Here is a 17,671-nt window from a genome sequence, read left to right as displayed (position 1 = left end):
AACGAAGCAGAAGAAGTAGAAAAAAAGCCGGGTTAGCATAACACTGTCAGAACAGGCAGTGATGGCGTGTCACACATCGTAGTGACAGCATTAATCAAACAGATTATTAAATTTAAACATTTATTGTATATTGATGACTTTAAGACCTTAGTATATTTGCTAATTAATAGACTTTTTAGAATCCTTGAAGATCATTATTTATTCTGAAAAAATCAAAACAAATTCTGTAGATTATGTATTCCAGGAGGCAAATAAATACTCATATTTCATGTTTTAAAATATTCATATTGGCCAGGTGCAGTTGGCCTGTAATCCCAGCACTTCGGGAGGCCGAGGCAGGTGGATCACTTGAGCCCAGGAGTTTGAGACCAGCCTGGCCAACATGGTAGAACCTTGTCTCTACTAAAAAATAACAATTAGCTGCGCGTGGTGGTGCATGCCTGGAGTCCCAGCTACTTGGGAGGCTGAAGCAAGAGAATCACTGGAGCCTGGCAGGCAAAGGTTGCAGTGAACCAAGATCACCCCACTGCATTCCAGCCTGGGTGACAGAGCGACACTCTGTCTCAAAATAAAATAAAAGTATTCATACATGAGGCTGATGCTCTGGCCCTAGTGGCATGCAGCTATATAAAGGCTATAGATGATATGAAGGTGTAAACATCAAGAGTTTCATCTGAGATGAGTTTTACTCACATAGCAGCTCTTGTACTCAGCTCTTGTTTGCTCATAAATCATAATTTCACATAAATTCATATGAAAATATGAATCTAAATAAATGGCTACCGCTTTATTCAAAGGTAAGGGATTAGATTATCACATTTACTGATATCTGCCAGTATGTACACAAGCTGTCCAAAAAATACCTTTTTTTCAAGAGTTAATTAAAAAAATGTATTGTGTGTTTTCAATGTTACTCTCTTTAGATTTGTTGAAGGAGAGTTATTCCCTTGAAAAAGATAGCTTGCTTACCAGACATTTTGGAGCACCTGAATGAACTTAATTGAAAATTGCAAAGGCCATATAAAAATATTACACACACACAGTTTATAGATACAAAGCAAAAGTTAAACTTTCAAAAAAGGATAAAAATGATTCACTTGTGTTATTGGTGTTATATTGAAAACCTAAAAAACAGTATTAAAACTATTAGAGCAATCCCTGTGGATGTTTGAAACTCATTATTTTGAAGTACTTAATAGGAAAAATTTTGAAAAACGTTTGCATTTCCGAAGGACTTTCCACATTACATTTGCCCTTGTAAGTAAAAGAAGGACCATGAAATTTAATAAATTTAGCCGTCATAGCTCATGACAAGAAAGAACTTTCTATTACTTGGAGAAAACGTGGTAAATGCTATACTGCCCTTTGCTCCCACTAACTCTTGTGAATAAAGTTTTCGTTGATAGCAATTAAGAATTTGATATTTCAGTCAGAAAACATACAAAGATATTTTGTGAACACAAGCTCAAATTTGTCATTAAAGATTTTAAAAATATTTTAGTTGGAAATTTTACACATATTAAAGAATTTATATATTCCATAATACTCTGTATTTGTTTTCTTATCATAATTATATGCTGTAAAGATAATGGAATGACTTTTTTCACCGAGCTCATTCTCAACCTGTCTCTATAACTGTCCCATTGTATATGTGTGAAAAGGATTGGTAAGCCCTGACATGGCAACTAAATTATTCTAGAAAAAAAAATTGTTCCTGTATGAAATTTAGAAAGGAACTATTGTGGCAAAATGATACTGAAGCAGATTTTTTTCAGATTTATGAGCAAATTTGTTATGTGGTAACCATCCTCCGTTGGAATGTATATGTAAAAACACTGTGAAACACTTACTGGTGAGACAGTTTCTCCCTACCTTCCTCCCTCCTAATGCCTTCATTAATTGAAATCTCATTCATTAATAAATACTGCTCTGTGGCTGTGGAAAAGAAATTTCTGTTAACACTGTGAAACTATTTCTATTTTCTCAATGCCTTTGAAAATAGCAATTAGTATGGAAAAAAATAAAAAGTCAAAGGTATATTTAGACATGAAAATATTTTAGTGTTCTCACATAATTGTTTCTAAATATGGTATAATATTTGAGCAAAAATTATAAACCATATGTGAATATTTGCATTTTCATTCATTTGGTTTATGTAGTGCTATTAACTGCTAATACATTTAATATATAAGATCTGTGGTTTCTTGTTAATATTTTATAAGGATACTATGGTTTTATGGTTAACATCATTTTGAGGTATTGCCTTTAGAGTAAAAAGTTTCTTTAAAATAATTATTTCCCTGGTAATTAATTTTATGTTAATCATGTTCACACAGTTTTATGTGGGCTAGAACACAGTAACTACATCTGATGTATGTAAACTATGCAATATCTCTAATAATACATTTGTTGTTTAATAGTACAATTTTTTTGCCATAATCATTTAGTCATGTATAGGCTTAATTAATCCAGAGGATCAAGCCCGTTATTTCATTTGTCTAAGGAAGTGTATTTTCTTTTATCCTATGTTATGATATTCTGGAGTTTCTACTTGAGATTATCTGAGCATAAGCAAATTTAATGTTGGTGAAAGGAAGGTTCTCTCAGGAAAAGATCTCAAGCCAAATTTTAAGATCATTTTTGAAATAAAATTTTAATTGTTTACATGTATCTGTTAAAATAGCATAACTTTCATTAAATGTCAACGCAGTATCTTCATACTTAGGATAATTACATAAAATTATTGGTTCAATTATATTATCCAACTCTGACTAATACCAGCTTGAGGCAATTCAGTGGAAGTCATGTTTGTGAGAGATTAGGGATATTAACAACTAGATAACCATCCATTCCTTTAAGATACATCTGATAATTAGCATGTTTGACCATCATCTGTACGAAATCTTATACTCTTTTAACTTAATAAACTTTACTTCTTAGACCAGTTTTATGTTAGCAGAAATACAGAGTTTCATATATCTCTCCCAGTACTTGGTTCCTCTATTGGTGACATCCTGCATTAGTGTGGTATATTTGTTACAGTTGACAAATAAATAATGATGCATTATTATTAACTAACGTTTCTAGTTTGCAGTAGGGATCATTCTTTGTGTTACACAACTCTATGGATTTTGCCAAAAACATAGTGCTATGTATCTACCATCAGAGCATCATACAGAATAGTTTCACTCCTACACCTGTATTTTAAGATAAATTTGACAGCATCTCTTCTTGAAAGCCCATATATTAAAAATGATAAAACTGCTTCATATTTTGAAAAATAAAAGTTGAAAATCTTGTTCATTATGTTACTCAGAGTTCTGTACCTGCCATTCATAAGGAAAATATTATAATAACAGAAACAGGTTGACTCCAGTGGATTATGTATTTCTCCTTACAGCAGTCAAATGTCCATGATATTAGCCTTATTTTCATCATCAAAGTTTAATTAAAATATTAAAGCATGTCCCTTGTATATCCTCTCCCTTCCACATTGTTTCTGTGTACTATTTTTATTTTTAAGCCTAAAAGTCTTTCTGAAAGGCTGTGATCTAAAAAATATATAATTTATAAATTATATATATATTACTGTATACCTAAGATTCTGTAACTTAACAGTTTCCCACTTTTTTCCTATTAACTTTTAAGTTTGTGTAAAATAAACAACTTGAGTAAGTTTTAGTGTTTGTTCCTAGAGCAGAGGTGAATCTTTTCAAATTCAAGACGATATTCATAGCTGCATGTAAGTCACAGGTGAACCAGACAACAGGCAATAAACCTTAACCCGTGGATGATAAATGGAATTCACATGTTATCCACTGAAATTTGAAAGCTTTTTTATTTGTGTGACTTGCACATAATAAAATATGATTCACATGGAAGAAGCATATAATCATGAGCCAGGTACCATACATGGATTGCTTCAAAACCATAAGATCAAGTCAGGACTAATATTTCGTCAAGGAGAACTTTTTCAGTTGACTTAGTTTTATCTAAGATACTGACCCAACTGGTTAAGTGTACAAAGGGAATTATGTAATACACCACATTCCATAGAGCCTGAATAATGCCAAAAGATTTTGTGTATTGTAATACTTGAGCACATGAGAATTAGCACCTGTTTTTAAAACTCTGAAAACTGTCATAACAGATATAGTAAACCAATTCATATTGGTCATAGGTTAGGGGCAGAGGTGATAGAAAAACTAATTGACTTTAAATGACTGACCTTTATACATTTTCCTCCAAAGTGTTTTCTCTAGTGTCAGACTCACTTAGGTCAACCTCTTCTCATTCATAGGATGTGCAGTAAGTGACTTTTTACAAATGCATTTTTTGCAGAGGCCTCCTTCCTTCCCTCCCTGAAGCACTGTGACACCTGAATCCAAATAGGTAACAGTAGAACATTAATAGAACAAGCGCCAGTGACTATGAAATCCCCTCTTCTGTCTGTCACACCCTTATCCCACCTTTCTTTCCTTCTCTTTCTTTCTTTTCTTTTCTTCTTTCTTTCTTTCCTTTCTCTTTGTTTCTTTCTCTCTTTCCCTCCCTCCTTCCTTCCTTTTCTTTTTCTTTCTTTCTTTCTTTCTCTTCTCTTTCTTTCTTTCTTTCTTTCTTTCTCTTTCTCTTTCTTTCTTTCTTTCTTTCTTTCTTTCTTTCTTTCTTTCTTTCTTTCTTTCTTTCTTTCTCTCTCTCTCTCTCTCTCTCTCTTTCTTTCTTTCTTTCTTTCTTTCTTTCTTTCTTTCTTTCTTCTTTTCTTTCTTTCTCTCTCTCTCTCTCTCTCTCTCTCTCTCTCTCTCTCTCTCTCTCTCTCTCCCCCCCCACCCCCTTTCTTTTCTTTCTTTTCAAAAAATTTCAATAGGTTTTTGGGGGAACAGGTAGTGTTTGGCTACATGAATAAGTTCTTTAGTGGTGATTTCTGAGATTTGGGTGCACCTATCACCCGAGCAGTGTGCGATGTACCCAGTGTGTAGTCTTTCATTCCTCACTCTGCTCCCACCCTTTCCCTGAGTCTCCAAAGTCCTTTGCATCATTCTTACACCTTTGCATTCTCACAGCTTAGCTCCCACTTATGAGTGAGAACATAGGGTTTAGTTTTCCATTCCTGAGTTACATCACTTTGAATAATGGTCTCCAGTTCCACCCAGGTTGCTGCAGATGTCATTAGTTTGTTCCTTTTTATGGCTGAGTAGTATCCCATGGTGTGCATATAAAATATATATATATATACACACACACACACACGTATACACACACACATATATGTGTATATATACACATATATGTGTGTGTGTGTGTGCAAGTATCTTTTTCGTGTAATGACTTCTTTTCCTTTGGGTAGATACTCTGAAGTGGGTTTGCTGGATCAAATGGTAGATCTACTTTTAGTTCTTTAAGGAATTGCCACACTCTTTTCCATAATCATTATACTAGTTTCCATTCCCACCAACAGTGTAAAAGCGTTTTCTTTTCACTACATCCATGCCAACATATATTAGTTTTTTATTATGACCATTCTTGCAGAGTGAGGTGGTATTACATTGTGGTTTTGATTTGCATTTCCCTGATAATTAGTGATACTGAGCATTTTTTTCATACATTTCTGTTCCATTGGTCTATATGCCTATTTTAATACCAGTACCATGCTCTTTTGGTGACTGTGGACTTATAGTATAGTTTGAAGTCAAGTAATAGAATACCTTCAGATTTGTTCCTTCTGCTTAGTCTTGCTTTGGCTATGTAGGCTCTTTTTTGGTCCCACGTGAATTTTAGGATTGTTTTTTCAGGTTCTGTGAAGAATAATGGTGGCATTTTTTATGGGAATTGCATTGAATTTGTAGATTTGCTTTTAGCAGTATGGTCATCGGTCATTTTCACAATATTGATTCTACCCATCCATGAGCATAGTATGTGCTTCCATTTGTTTGTGCCATCTGTGATTTTTTTTCAGCAGTGTTTTGTAATTTTCCTTGTAGAGGTCTTTTGCCTCTTTGTTAAGTATATTCCTATGTTTTTTGTTTTGTTTTGTTTTGTTTTGTAGCTATTGTAAAAGGGGTTGAGTTCTTGATTTGATTCTCAGCTTGGTCGCTGTTGGTGTATAGCAGAGCTACTGATTTGCGTACATTAATTTTGTATCCTGAAACATTGCCGAATTTACCAGTTCTAGGAGCTTTGGGATGAGTTAGAGTTTTCTAGGTACACATGTCTTCAGCAAACAGTGACAGTTTGACTTCCTCTTTATCAATTTGGATGGCCTTTATTTTCTCTTGTCTGATTGCTCTGACTAGGACTTCCAGTACTGTGTTGAATAGAAGTAGTGAAAGTGAGCATCCTTGTCTTGTTCCAGTGTTGAGGGGGAATGCTTTCAACTTTTCCCCATTCAGTATAATGTTAACTGTGGGTTTGTCATAGATGGCTTTTATTACCTTAAGATATTTCCCTTCTATGCCAGTTTTGCTGAGGGCTTTAATCATAAAGGGATGCTGGATTTTTTAAGGTCATATGTTAAGAAGCTAGAGAAACAAAAACAAACCAAACACAAACCCAGCAGAAGAAAAGAAATAACCAAGATCAGAGCACAACTATATGCAGTTGAAACCAAAAAAAACATACAAAAGATAAATGAAACAAAAAACTGGTTCTTTGAAAGATAAGTAAAATTGATAGGCCATTAATGAGATTAACCAAAAAAAGAAGAGAGAATATCCAAATAAGCTCAATTAGAAACGAAACAGGAGGTATTACAACCAATACCACAGAAGTACAAAAGATCATTCAAGACTACTATGAACACCTTTACATGCATAAACTGTGAAATATATAGGAGATGGATAAATTCCTGGAAGTTTACAACCCTCCTAGATTAAACCAGGAAGAAATAGAAACTCTGAACAGACCAATAACAAACAGCAAGATTGAGGTAGTAATTTAAAAGTTACCAAGGAAAAAAAAGTCAAGGACCAGACAGATTCACAGTTGAGTTTTATCAGACATTCAAATAATTAGTACCAACCCTACTGACACTATTCCACAAGATAGAGAAAGAGGGAATTCTTCCTAAATCATTCTGTGAAGCCAATATCACCCTAACCAGGAAGGGACATAACAAAAAAAAAAAAAAAAGGAAAGAAAACTACAACAGACCAATATCCCTGATGAACATAGATGCAAAAATCCTCAATCAAATAATAGCTACAACAGAATACAACAGCATATCAAAAAGATAATCCACCATGATCAGGTGGGTTTCATATCAGGGATGCAAGAATGGTTTAACATCTACAAATCAATAAATGTGATACACCATATAAACAGAATTAAAAACAAAAAATAACATGATCATCTCAGACACAGAAAAAGGTTTCTTTTTAATGTGCTATTTACTATGGTACTCTCAGAGGTCTAAATTTGGCATTCTCTTCATATGCATTTTTCAGATGTTTTTGTTAATTTTATTGTTTTATATTAAAGCCTTAGATTTCAGTGATTTGTGTCATGAGTTTAGATTCTTTTGTGCTTTTGTATGGGAAGAAACAGCTGGAAATCAAACAGCCATGTGCATAGATGACTTGAAGTTTTCATCCTCATCTGTAGAACAGAAACAGTGATTCCCACCTCAGGAGTCATTTTTAAGGTTAACATATGTGACATAATCTTAAGTGTCTTTTTCAGTGCCTGGCATTCCACAAGTATTAATTCATTTTCTTCTACTACCAACAACCTAATAAAAAGAATTTTTTGAATTCCCTGGGTTTTGTTTATTCATTTGTTTGTGATGCTAGATGTTACTATAGTAGGTTGTGGGTACTTCTAAGGTTCCAGTCTATTTCCTAGTTTTTGAAAAAGTTGTAAGATATTAATGGGTATTTAATGAGCACTTATACTGTTCCTGTCACCGTTAAGTGTCGTAAGAAACAAAAGAACCAAGACTTAACTCTCATGAAGCCAAAGTGAGTTTATAGTCTGCTTAGGGAGAGAAGATCTACTTATATGAAATTACTAGTAACCATCATTATAACTATTATTATTATAAAAATAAAGTATCAATGTGTTTTAGTGAATAGGAAATACAAATAAAAAATTTAGAGCAGTTCCAAATGAAGGCATAGGCTGAAATCTTGTGAAAGTCATCATGGTCGACTCTTCCCCCAAAATGATGGCCTGGCTCTAGAGCTTTGGTATGGAAAATGGGAGAGTGTCCCAGGTAAGATGATGAGCCTGTGGGGTAGAGCAGCATGAGGTAGGGGATGACTGCATCCTCACTCACTGGGCAGTATATGTATTAGAAAGTGGTGCAAGTAAAACTGAAGAGACCAGGTGACCCAAGAATTAAGAGAACAGTGTACTCTGGGTTAAAGATCTGACATATAATGTTACAGATTTTAAGCAGGGAGGAGAAAATCACATCAGGGGTCTAGTCTAGCAGTGGGCGTGCCATGACCAGGAGCTGGGAAGACTACCCAGGAGGCTTATGTAACAGTCCAGGTGTTTATGGATGACAATTAATAATACTAGAGTGATCACAGTTAACAAAAAAAGTGTGCAGAAGAGTATATAATTTTTCTAATCCAGATTATGTTTTTAAGGACCATGAATTCCTCTTGTAATATAAAAAAGTACTCTTTTTACAAAAAGATGGCAAAAGTCTCTTTTTTTTATTTCTCAGCAGGGTTCCAAAAAACAATTTTACTTTTCATTTTTTGTCTTTAATGAAAGATGAGCAGTAGATGGCATTGTTCTGTAGAAAAGATTCCCATTTTTCACTTTTAAATCATGAGGCATGGAAGATAGAGTAATTAAATATCTTTTGAGATACTTCTACTCCAAAGACAAACATTTTGACTTCACATTATTTAGTTTGAGATATAACTTTTATTTTCACTTTGAAATGATTGAAATATGAAAGATGATATAGATGGCATTATGTGGAAAATAATATATTCAGTAGTTAAAGTATTTTATGACTTGATATATCAAGGATTTTATGGTTAGTAAGGGAAATAAGCATGCCTGTTATTTGGCTGTGGCTGTGTGCACGTCTCAGTGAATTTATACTAATGACAGCAAAAGAACTGTCAGCAGCTCATTTGTGCAGTGGGAGGGTTCATAAACACTTAGATCCTTGAGAAAACCACAAGGTGTATTTGATTATATTTTGTAATATGTCCCTATTAATTATATTCCAAAGAGTATCCTATGTAATTATGGCTGGAACATAATATCAGACGTTTACAGAAATAAAAAATCGCTTTTTATTTGATCCCTTTACTTGCTATTCCCATGGAATTTTTCTTCAGAAGAACAATTAAAGACTTTAAAGGAAATAATCTTCCTTAGAGAATATTTTTATTTTTGTTCTTAATATCTTGAATTTGTCTAGTTCTACACAAGTTCATGGTTTAATTTTTGTTTTATTACCTGTTGAGACATAAACTGTCATAGCATTTAAGAAAGCACTAGTTTTTTTTTAAGTGTGAAGTCATTGCATGTATGATAGAGATAAGACACTGAACCTTTTTGAATTCGTCTACTCTTGTCATCATTTTTTAATTTAAAATGTATTTTGGGATACACCTTTATTTTTATTTGTTTTAAAATGTTTTAAAATGTTACTGCTTAATAGAAGTACTATAAGCACTAGGAGGAATAGAAATTTGCAGATTATTTACCTGTTAATTACCATAAGGTCTTACAATTCTAGAGCATAGTAAGCATTCAACATTAATAAATGTATTGCTTTCTTCCTGTAAGCATTTGTTCAGAAATTATGTATTAAGACTGTGTGCCAGAAAGTATGCAGGGTATGCAAGATAACTAAGAACACTTGCCCCGAACTGCCTCTTCCAGGCAGTGTCAGACATGACTAAGAAACTGAGGTAGCAGAAACTCAAATCACACTACATGAAAACTGAGAAAAACGAGGTTGTTCTACTTTGAGTGACTTTAGACCTGGGACTGAAGAGTGAGTGGAAGTTTGTAATAGGGTGGGAGGAGATATCAGTGAAAGATGTCAGGGTGAAAAGCAGGTGCACCTGAGGACCCAGTGTCCAGGAAGTATGAAAAGAAGGGGAAAGCTTTGGAAGAAGGAAGTGCTAGGGCACAGCAAAGAACTACCATCTGGCATTTCATAGTATGAAAATGCCTTTAATATAATAAAATAAAAATAAAACTTCTGTGTTTCATGCTACTGTATTTTTATCCTTTGACCTAAGCAGGATATAGGTTTAAGTATTAGGGGTTTATTTTTTTGCCTTTTTGGTATAATTATAATAACTGATATATTTCTTATCTTTTACAGTGAAGTTTAGCAACTGCAATGGAAAAAGAAAAGTACAATATGAGAGCAGTGAGCCTGCAGATTTTAAGGTGGATGAAGATGGCATGGTGTATGCTGTGAGAAGCTTTCCACTCTCTTCTGAGCATGCCAAGTTCCTGATATATGCCCAAGACAAAGAGACCCAGGAAAAGTGGCAAGTGGCAGTGAAATTGAGCCTGAAGCCAACCTTAACTGAGGACTCAGTGAAGGTATAGTATCCAAATCTGGCTTTAGGGCTGGTTAAAAATCAGATTTACACAGTTTGAACTAAATATATGCTTTGCTTCAGATCACATTAATGGATGGCCACTATTTGAATTTTTATCAACTTCGGTCATTTTAGTAACTTTTTTTGTGTTTTTAATCTTTTAAGATACTTAGACTAAATATATTTTCAGCAACTAGGAATTGTGTTTTAAAGATTTGTTTATACTTTGAGATTTACAACTTTAAACTAGAAGCAGTTTGTTTTAAATTTCTTAGAAGCTTTATAAGCTGTTAAATAAAACCACAAAATAAACAATTCTTTACAAGATGTCATCAGTCAGATTTATTAGATGAGAAGTACAGATTTAAAGTAGTAACAGGAAAACATTTCTGGCAGTGAGTATTGGGTTTTTGTCTTGTTCCTTAATAATCAAATTGGGGGGTATGAATTATTTATACTACCAACATGACTTTTTAGGAATGATATACTCCCTCTGGTGGAAGCTGCTGCGAGCCAAGATAAAATAAATGAGGTACATTTCCAACAGAGTGCCATTCAGTTCAATTCAACAAATATTTATTGAGCACTTAATTTGTATAAGTCACTGTTAGGAATTTCAAATAAAATACAGTAACTTCAGTAAAGTTATGATAATGTTTTCTGAATATTTTAGTTTTTTGAGTTAATTCAAAACAAATATGATGGGACACACCCATATATTCTGAAGTCCATGAACTATGGAACTATGACCACTACATTATTTTATACTTATTGTACTGTGAGAGATAGAAACACACACATTCATTTTGGGTATTTAGTTGTAAATGTGATATACATACCCACCATCAAACATGAATCAAGATATCAGAGGAAAATTTATCATTTTTCTCTTATTTCAGTGTTGTGGTTTTATTATGTGAAATTTACTTTGTTAATCTATTAACTGTTGAGGGAAGTCATGTCATTTGGGTAATATAAAGTGAAAACCCAGTAACTAATGGAGTGAAAAGATGCTGTTGTTGTCGATTTGCTGTGTTCCAGCAAACTAGCTTGGATATTTGCACTGAAGCAGCAAGGGCTAATGTCTAAAATGTCTACAGATAGAGGAAGAAACAGAAGAAAGTGTTGACATCCAGCAGAGATTAATACCTAATGTGCAAAGTGGGTCATCTACAGCATCCATCATGGCTGACATAGGTTTAGAATAATTACAGCATTAATTCTGTGGGATTTAATAGGGTCATAAATATTTGAGACATTCCTTAGCAGTATGTATTAAACTTCTCTTGGAATTCAAATTATATTTTAGCACATCAAGATCTAAATTTAATGTACAGTAGCACATTACCTGAACTATGGTTTAAACTAATGAGAAATATATAAAAGGGTACTATTAAATTTTGCTCAATATTAACTGCTATCTAAGAAGGTTTATAGAAACTGCAAATAGTTTACACAGCTGTGCCATATAATAAATTGTTTAGAATTCAATTTTTCAGATACACAGTATAACCCAAAAATTTTATGGTGTTTTCTGTTATTTTAATAGGGGGCCAGGGAAAAGGGCCTCCAGACTTATTTTTTGTGCATAATAAACTGTGATTCCTATGCTTTCAGGTATTCAATAATATTGATGTACTTTCAGAAAATGTTTTTCCTAGTACTCAGGAATGTCTTCTTGTATTTTTATGTAAAGGAGCCACCAGAAGTTGAAGAAATCGTATTCCCAAGACAATTCAGTAAGCACAGTGGCCACCTACAAAGGCAGAAGAGAGACTGGGTCATCCCTCCAATCAACTTGCCAGAAAACTCCAGGGGACCTTTTCCTCAAGAGCTTGTCAGGGTAAGGTGGCACAATTTTAACTGTTTTCATAGCACAAGACGAATGTATGTTAAAAATATTTCTATTTTTTTTTTACAAAGTAGAATTTATGACATGTATATACTAAAAGTGTTTTTCTATATAGATAGAATTTGTGTAGTGTTGTAGAAAGCCTCTTGTCATTTTCTTTGTTACCTTTTGGATTATTTATAAGTAGAGCTCTCTTGTAGGTCCTGCACACTGTGGATTTGAAAGCTTTTTCAGTTTGTGACTACACAAGCCCTAAAGCCAACACATATTCCCAATCATACCATTTCCACTCTCAAAACACACACACCCCTAAACTTCCCTGTCTGAAAGCTGGGCTCTCTGTGATGATCTTTGCCCTCTACAGATGGTTTTTGGGCCACAGAAAAAATAAAGGGCAATCATTGTTAAAAATGCCAGCACCAAATGCATTTGAGAGTTTTTTTTAAAGAAAATAGTGAACTCTGATACCATTAACAGGATCCCCAGGGCTATGTAAAATCATAGGCTTTCAAATCTGAGGAGTAAGTTTTGTTTGTTTTTATTTACTCTAGGTACATACCATCAGCTACATTAAAAAAATATGCTGATATTTTTGCATTTTAGTAAACCTAACAACCCATTATTTATTACAAAAGTATAGTAAGACAAGTCTGTTGTATTCCCATTTATTAAAATATAAATGTTTCTGTATATGATTATTTTAGCATTCTTACATATACTTACTGAAAGCCTTTTTTTAAAAATAAGCCACTTATTTATGTTGCATATTCTGTCCTAATGTACATTATAATTCACTTTAACAATGAATAACTCTGAAATAATGAAGTTTTAGAGAAAAGAGCATTTTGCTTTAACTTTAAAAAAAAAAAGAAAAAGACCGGGTGTGGTGGCTTACGCCTGTAATCCCAGCACTTAGGGAGGCCAAGGTAGGCAGATCACAAAGTCAGGAGATTGAGACCATCCTGACTAACATGGTGAAACCCCGTCTCTACTAAAAATACAAAAAAACTAGCCGGGCGTGGTGGTGGGCTTCTGTAGTCCCAGCTACTGGCTGAGGCAGGAGAATGGCGTGAACCCGGCAGGCGGAGCTTGCAGTGAGCCGAGATCGCGCCACTGCACTCCAGCCTGGGAGACAGAGGGAGACTCCTTCTCAAAAAACAAAAACAACAAAAACTAGATTTTATTGATGGATTAAGTATAAGTAACTAATACATAAGGATCTCCTATTTTTTTCTCTGTACCTGCCTCCCTCCATCCCCTTCCATAGCCTATTCCGTCTCCTGTGACTGCTTATACATGGACTTAATTTTCTTGAGAGTAGTTGTATTTGGAGAAGGCAGTGAGCCTATAAGTGATATAATGTTTGCGAGCACAAAAAATATATCTTAAAGTGCTTTCTTTTGTGCTTTATTATTAATGAAAATTTCAGGTATCACTTTAAAATGATATGGAAAGCTTTGGTGCTATGAACAGTGTTAGTACAATGCAAGTACAGAAATCCGACATTCAGGCTCAGCCATAACTGTATTAGAGTTCCATTTAAGGATATTTCACACTATGGATAGACAATTAATTCTTGTTACTGATGCAAAGAGGTAAACAATGTTTATTTTAATGAAATTGGACAGCTGTGACTATGTTAAATCGTCTAACCTAGAAACTCCCAGGACAGAGTTTAATTGTTTAAAAACTGACACTTGTAGATTTGGAACTTTTGCACTGCTCCTAGTGAGTCTTCTTTTAGATGTTTATGTTGCCTCCAGTCTTTCTGGTGATAGATGACATCTCTTTTGAAGCCTGTCACCAAGAAGCAGAGGAAGAACAGGCACTAGGAGACTTTCTCAGTGATTTTCTGGGAAGAGATGGTATAAGTTTGTAGCTGAAAAAGGGCATGAAGTGTGATGTGCCCCATCTCTGATAATGAGCTCATTTAGTCTCTCACTTAATGTAATTGTTTTCTTGATCCTTAGATCAGGTCTGATAGAGATAAAAACCTTTCACTGCGGTACAGTGTAACTGGGCCAGGAGCTGACCAGCCTCCAACTGGTATCTTCATTATCAACCCCATCTCGGGTCAGCTGTCAGTGACGAAGCCCCTGGATCGCGAGCAGATAGCCCGGTTTCATGTAAGTTTCCAACCAGCTGATAATTCTGTGTATTAACACTTCTAAATGTCTGCAGAGTTTACCATTGCCTCTTATATCAGTCTGAAAGCCTCAATATTGAGAGTTTTAAGAATTGCATCTGTAGTCTTTTGGTAAATTTTAATAATTTTATTGTTTTTGTAGAATTGATAAATGCCCTGATAGAAAAACAAATAGATAAATGCCACAACAAAGAAAGAAGGAAGTGAAATTGCCTAAAATCTCATTACTCTTTACATAGTGATCCTTGCCTTCAGATATGTGGTTAAGAACCTGTAAGAACAAATTTATATGAATGGAGTCAAATCTGTTACATGTAAAATATATAGATATCATAGCATTGTTAATGAATGCATAATATTCTAATCAAAGTGAATCCCCTATTCCTTTCTTATGTTGAATTTTCTTTGGGATTTTTTTACTCTTATTGCTAAGAACCTTTTATCTAATTAGGAATATTAGTGCTTGGTTTGTCCTACGTTTTCTCCTTATGTTTATTTCTAACGTTGTCAATAATTTTCCCGTAGTAGGACATCATTTTTACACTGTAAAATTCATTTTAAAAAATTTTTTCATACATTCTGGCTTTCCAGAGATGTTGATAAAGGCCTTCCCTACTCCAGGATGCCAGTCTCCCTAGTTTTACTCCAGGATACCAGTCTCCCCAGTTCCCCAATTTTTTGTTATGTTTACTTTTTACATGTGAATTTTTAATGTCTGCGAAATTATTTTAATAAAAGGAGAGACTCACTTTGTTTTTCCTTTATGACTAGCTACTTGTCCCAACAGCATATATTGAATTAGTTTCCCCATTAGATCCATCATCTACACTTACTTAATCACTAAAACTTTCATCCCACATGTGCATGGATGTGTTTCCAGACTCTTATTTTGCCCACTCATACACTTGTTGAATTCTTGTACTTTTACTGACTTTTAAAATTACTGATGTTTTTTTCTTTTTTTTTTTTTTTAATTATACTTTAAGTTCTAGGGTACATGTGCACAACGTGCAAGTTTGTTACATATGTATACATGTGCCATGTTGGTGTGCTGCGCCCATCAACTCATCATTTACATTAAGTATTTCTCCTAATGCTATCCCTCCCCCCTCCCCCCACCCCAGGACAGGCCCCAGTGTGTTATGTTCCCCACCCTGTGTCCAAGTGTTCTCACTGTTCAGTTCCCACCTATAAGTGAGAACAATTATTGAAGTTTTTAAACTTCAATAGATTCACCTAGATCAGACAGACAAATAAGCATATGAAAAATTTAAAATGTCTTATGCACTGAGTATTGCTCTGTACTCTCTCTTCCCAAAGACCTTGATTTCTTCATCATTCCATTTTTTAAAATCATTGGAGGAATAGGTTATTCTAATGCTTTCCATATTGTTCTGAAACGTAGGAAAAGAAGTAAAACTTCCAAACATCTCACAAAGACAACATAGCATTAACAAGGAAACGTATTTTTAGATAGCACACAATAGACCAGCCACTACTTAGACTAGCCTCTAATTTATGAATATAAATAAGATCAATTTAAAATTTCCTATAGGAATTCTCGCTATCTGAATTCCTGTGGTTAAAACTCAGGAAATGAGTATATTCAGGTCAAAATTGGGTTAAATTATTGCTAAGTGCTTGCTACTTGCACATTAAAAGAGCAATACCAGCCGGGTGTGATAGCTCACACCCGGAATCCTAGCAATTTGGGAGGCCAAGGCGGGTGGCTCACTTGAGGTCAAGAGTTCCAGACCAGCCTGGCCAACATGGTGAAACCATGTCTTTACTAAAAATAAAAAATAAAATTATCCTCATGTGGTGGCACATGCCTGTAATCCCAGCTACTCAGGCTGAGGTGGGAGAATCACTGGAACCTGGGAGGCAGAGGTTGCAGTTAAGCTGAGATCATGCCAGTGCACTCTTACCCTCCCGCCTAGGTGACAAACCAAGACTGCATCTCACAAAAAAAAAAAAAAAGCAACACCATAACAGAGTAGAATTAATTATACAAATGAAAGTATTAAGGTTTAGTATTCAGATTCAGTATTTTATATAAATATAATTAAGTTTTAGTGTTAAGAATATTAATGTAACATAAGATATTAAATAAGCCAAGGGGAAAAAAAAGAATTATCTTTATAGGTATTGAATGGCAGTATTAAAATTTACATTGTTTTTATGTGTTTAAATAACCTCTGAATTTAAAAAAGGATATGTTGAAGGTATTTTTTAATTTGATTGAGTATCCAGCAGCAACCAATGGCAAGCATCAGACTTAACAGGAAAACTAGAAGCATTCCAGTCAAAAAGAAACGATTAAAGGAGCACTAAACAGCTATTGAAAAGAATGAAATGAATCTGTGAGCTAGATGAAAGGATTTTGATGATATTCTGCCAAGTGTAGCTGAATGATTATTTTTGTTTAAAAAGAAAAATAAGATAAAGTTTTAGAACAATATCTATAAAACTGAGAACTGAGCTGGGGAGAGGAACAGCTATCGTATATACTCGTGTATTTTTTTTTTTTTTTAACGGAGTCTCGCTCTGTTGCCCAGGCTGGAGTGCAGTGGCACGATCTGAGCTCACTGCAGCCTCCACCTCCTGGGTTCAAGCGATTCTCCTGCCTCAGCCTCTGAGTAGCTGGGATTACAGGCACCCGCCACCACACCCAGCTAATTTTTTGTATTTTTAGTAGAGACAGGGTTTCGCCATGTTGGCCAGGCTGGTCTTGAACTCCTGACCTCAAGTGATTCACCTGCCTCGGCCTCCCAAAGTTCTGGGATTACAGGCGTGAGCCACATGCCCGGCCATATACTAGTATATTTTTAAGATTTGTGAATGACTTTTACAATTAAGAAAAAAAAAAAAAAAAACTAGTGTCAAATTTCCTATGTACACTTACTTCTTTCTAGATTATTTTCTGTTCCCTTGATCTCTGTGACTACTTTGTGCTACTTCCACTTTTTCACCTTTTTTTTTTTTTTTTTTTGACACAAGAGTCCAGTCTGTCACCCAGGCTGAAGTACATTGGCATGATCTCAGCTCACTTCAACCTCGGGTTCAAGGGATTCTCTTGCCTCAGCCTCCCAAGTAGCTGGGATTACAGACATGTGCCATCAGGCCCAGCTAATTTTTTCTGTATTTTTA

General features: G+C 34.6%; 1 protein-coding gene across 1 annotated transcript in view; it reads left to right on the top strand.

Moving 5' to 3' along the window:
* CDH2 (cadherin 2) overlaps positions 1-17,671 on the top strand; it is a 222,683-nt gene that overhangs the window by 148,045 nt on the left and 56,967 nt on the right. Inside the window, exons 3-5 of the mRNA XM_030926084.1 lie at positions 10,298-10,524; positions 12,220-12,366; positions 14,346-14,501. Coding sequence (XP_030781944.1) covers positions 10,298-10,524; positions 12,220-12,366; positions 14,346-14,501 — 530 coding nt within the window. The remainder of the gene's footprint in view (positions 1-10,297; positions 10,525-12,219; positions 12,367-14,345; positions 14,502-17,671) is intronic.

This window comes from Rhinopithecus roxellana, chromosome 21, assembly GCF_007565055.1.
Source record: "Rhinopithecus roxellana isolate Shanxi Qingling chromosome 21, ASM756505v1, whole genome shotgun sequence".
Lineage (NCBI taxonomy): Eukaryota > Metazoa > Chordata > Mammalia > Primates > Cercopithecidae > Rhinopithecus > Rhinopithecus roxellana.
The sequence above is the reverse complement of the archived record's forward strand: the minus strand, read 5'-3'. Positions and strand labels throughout refer to the sequence as shown.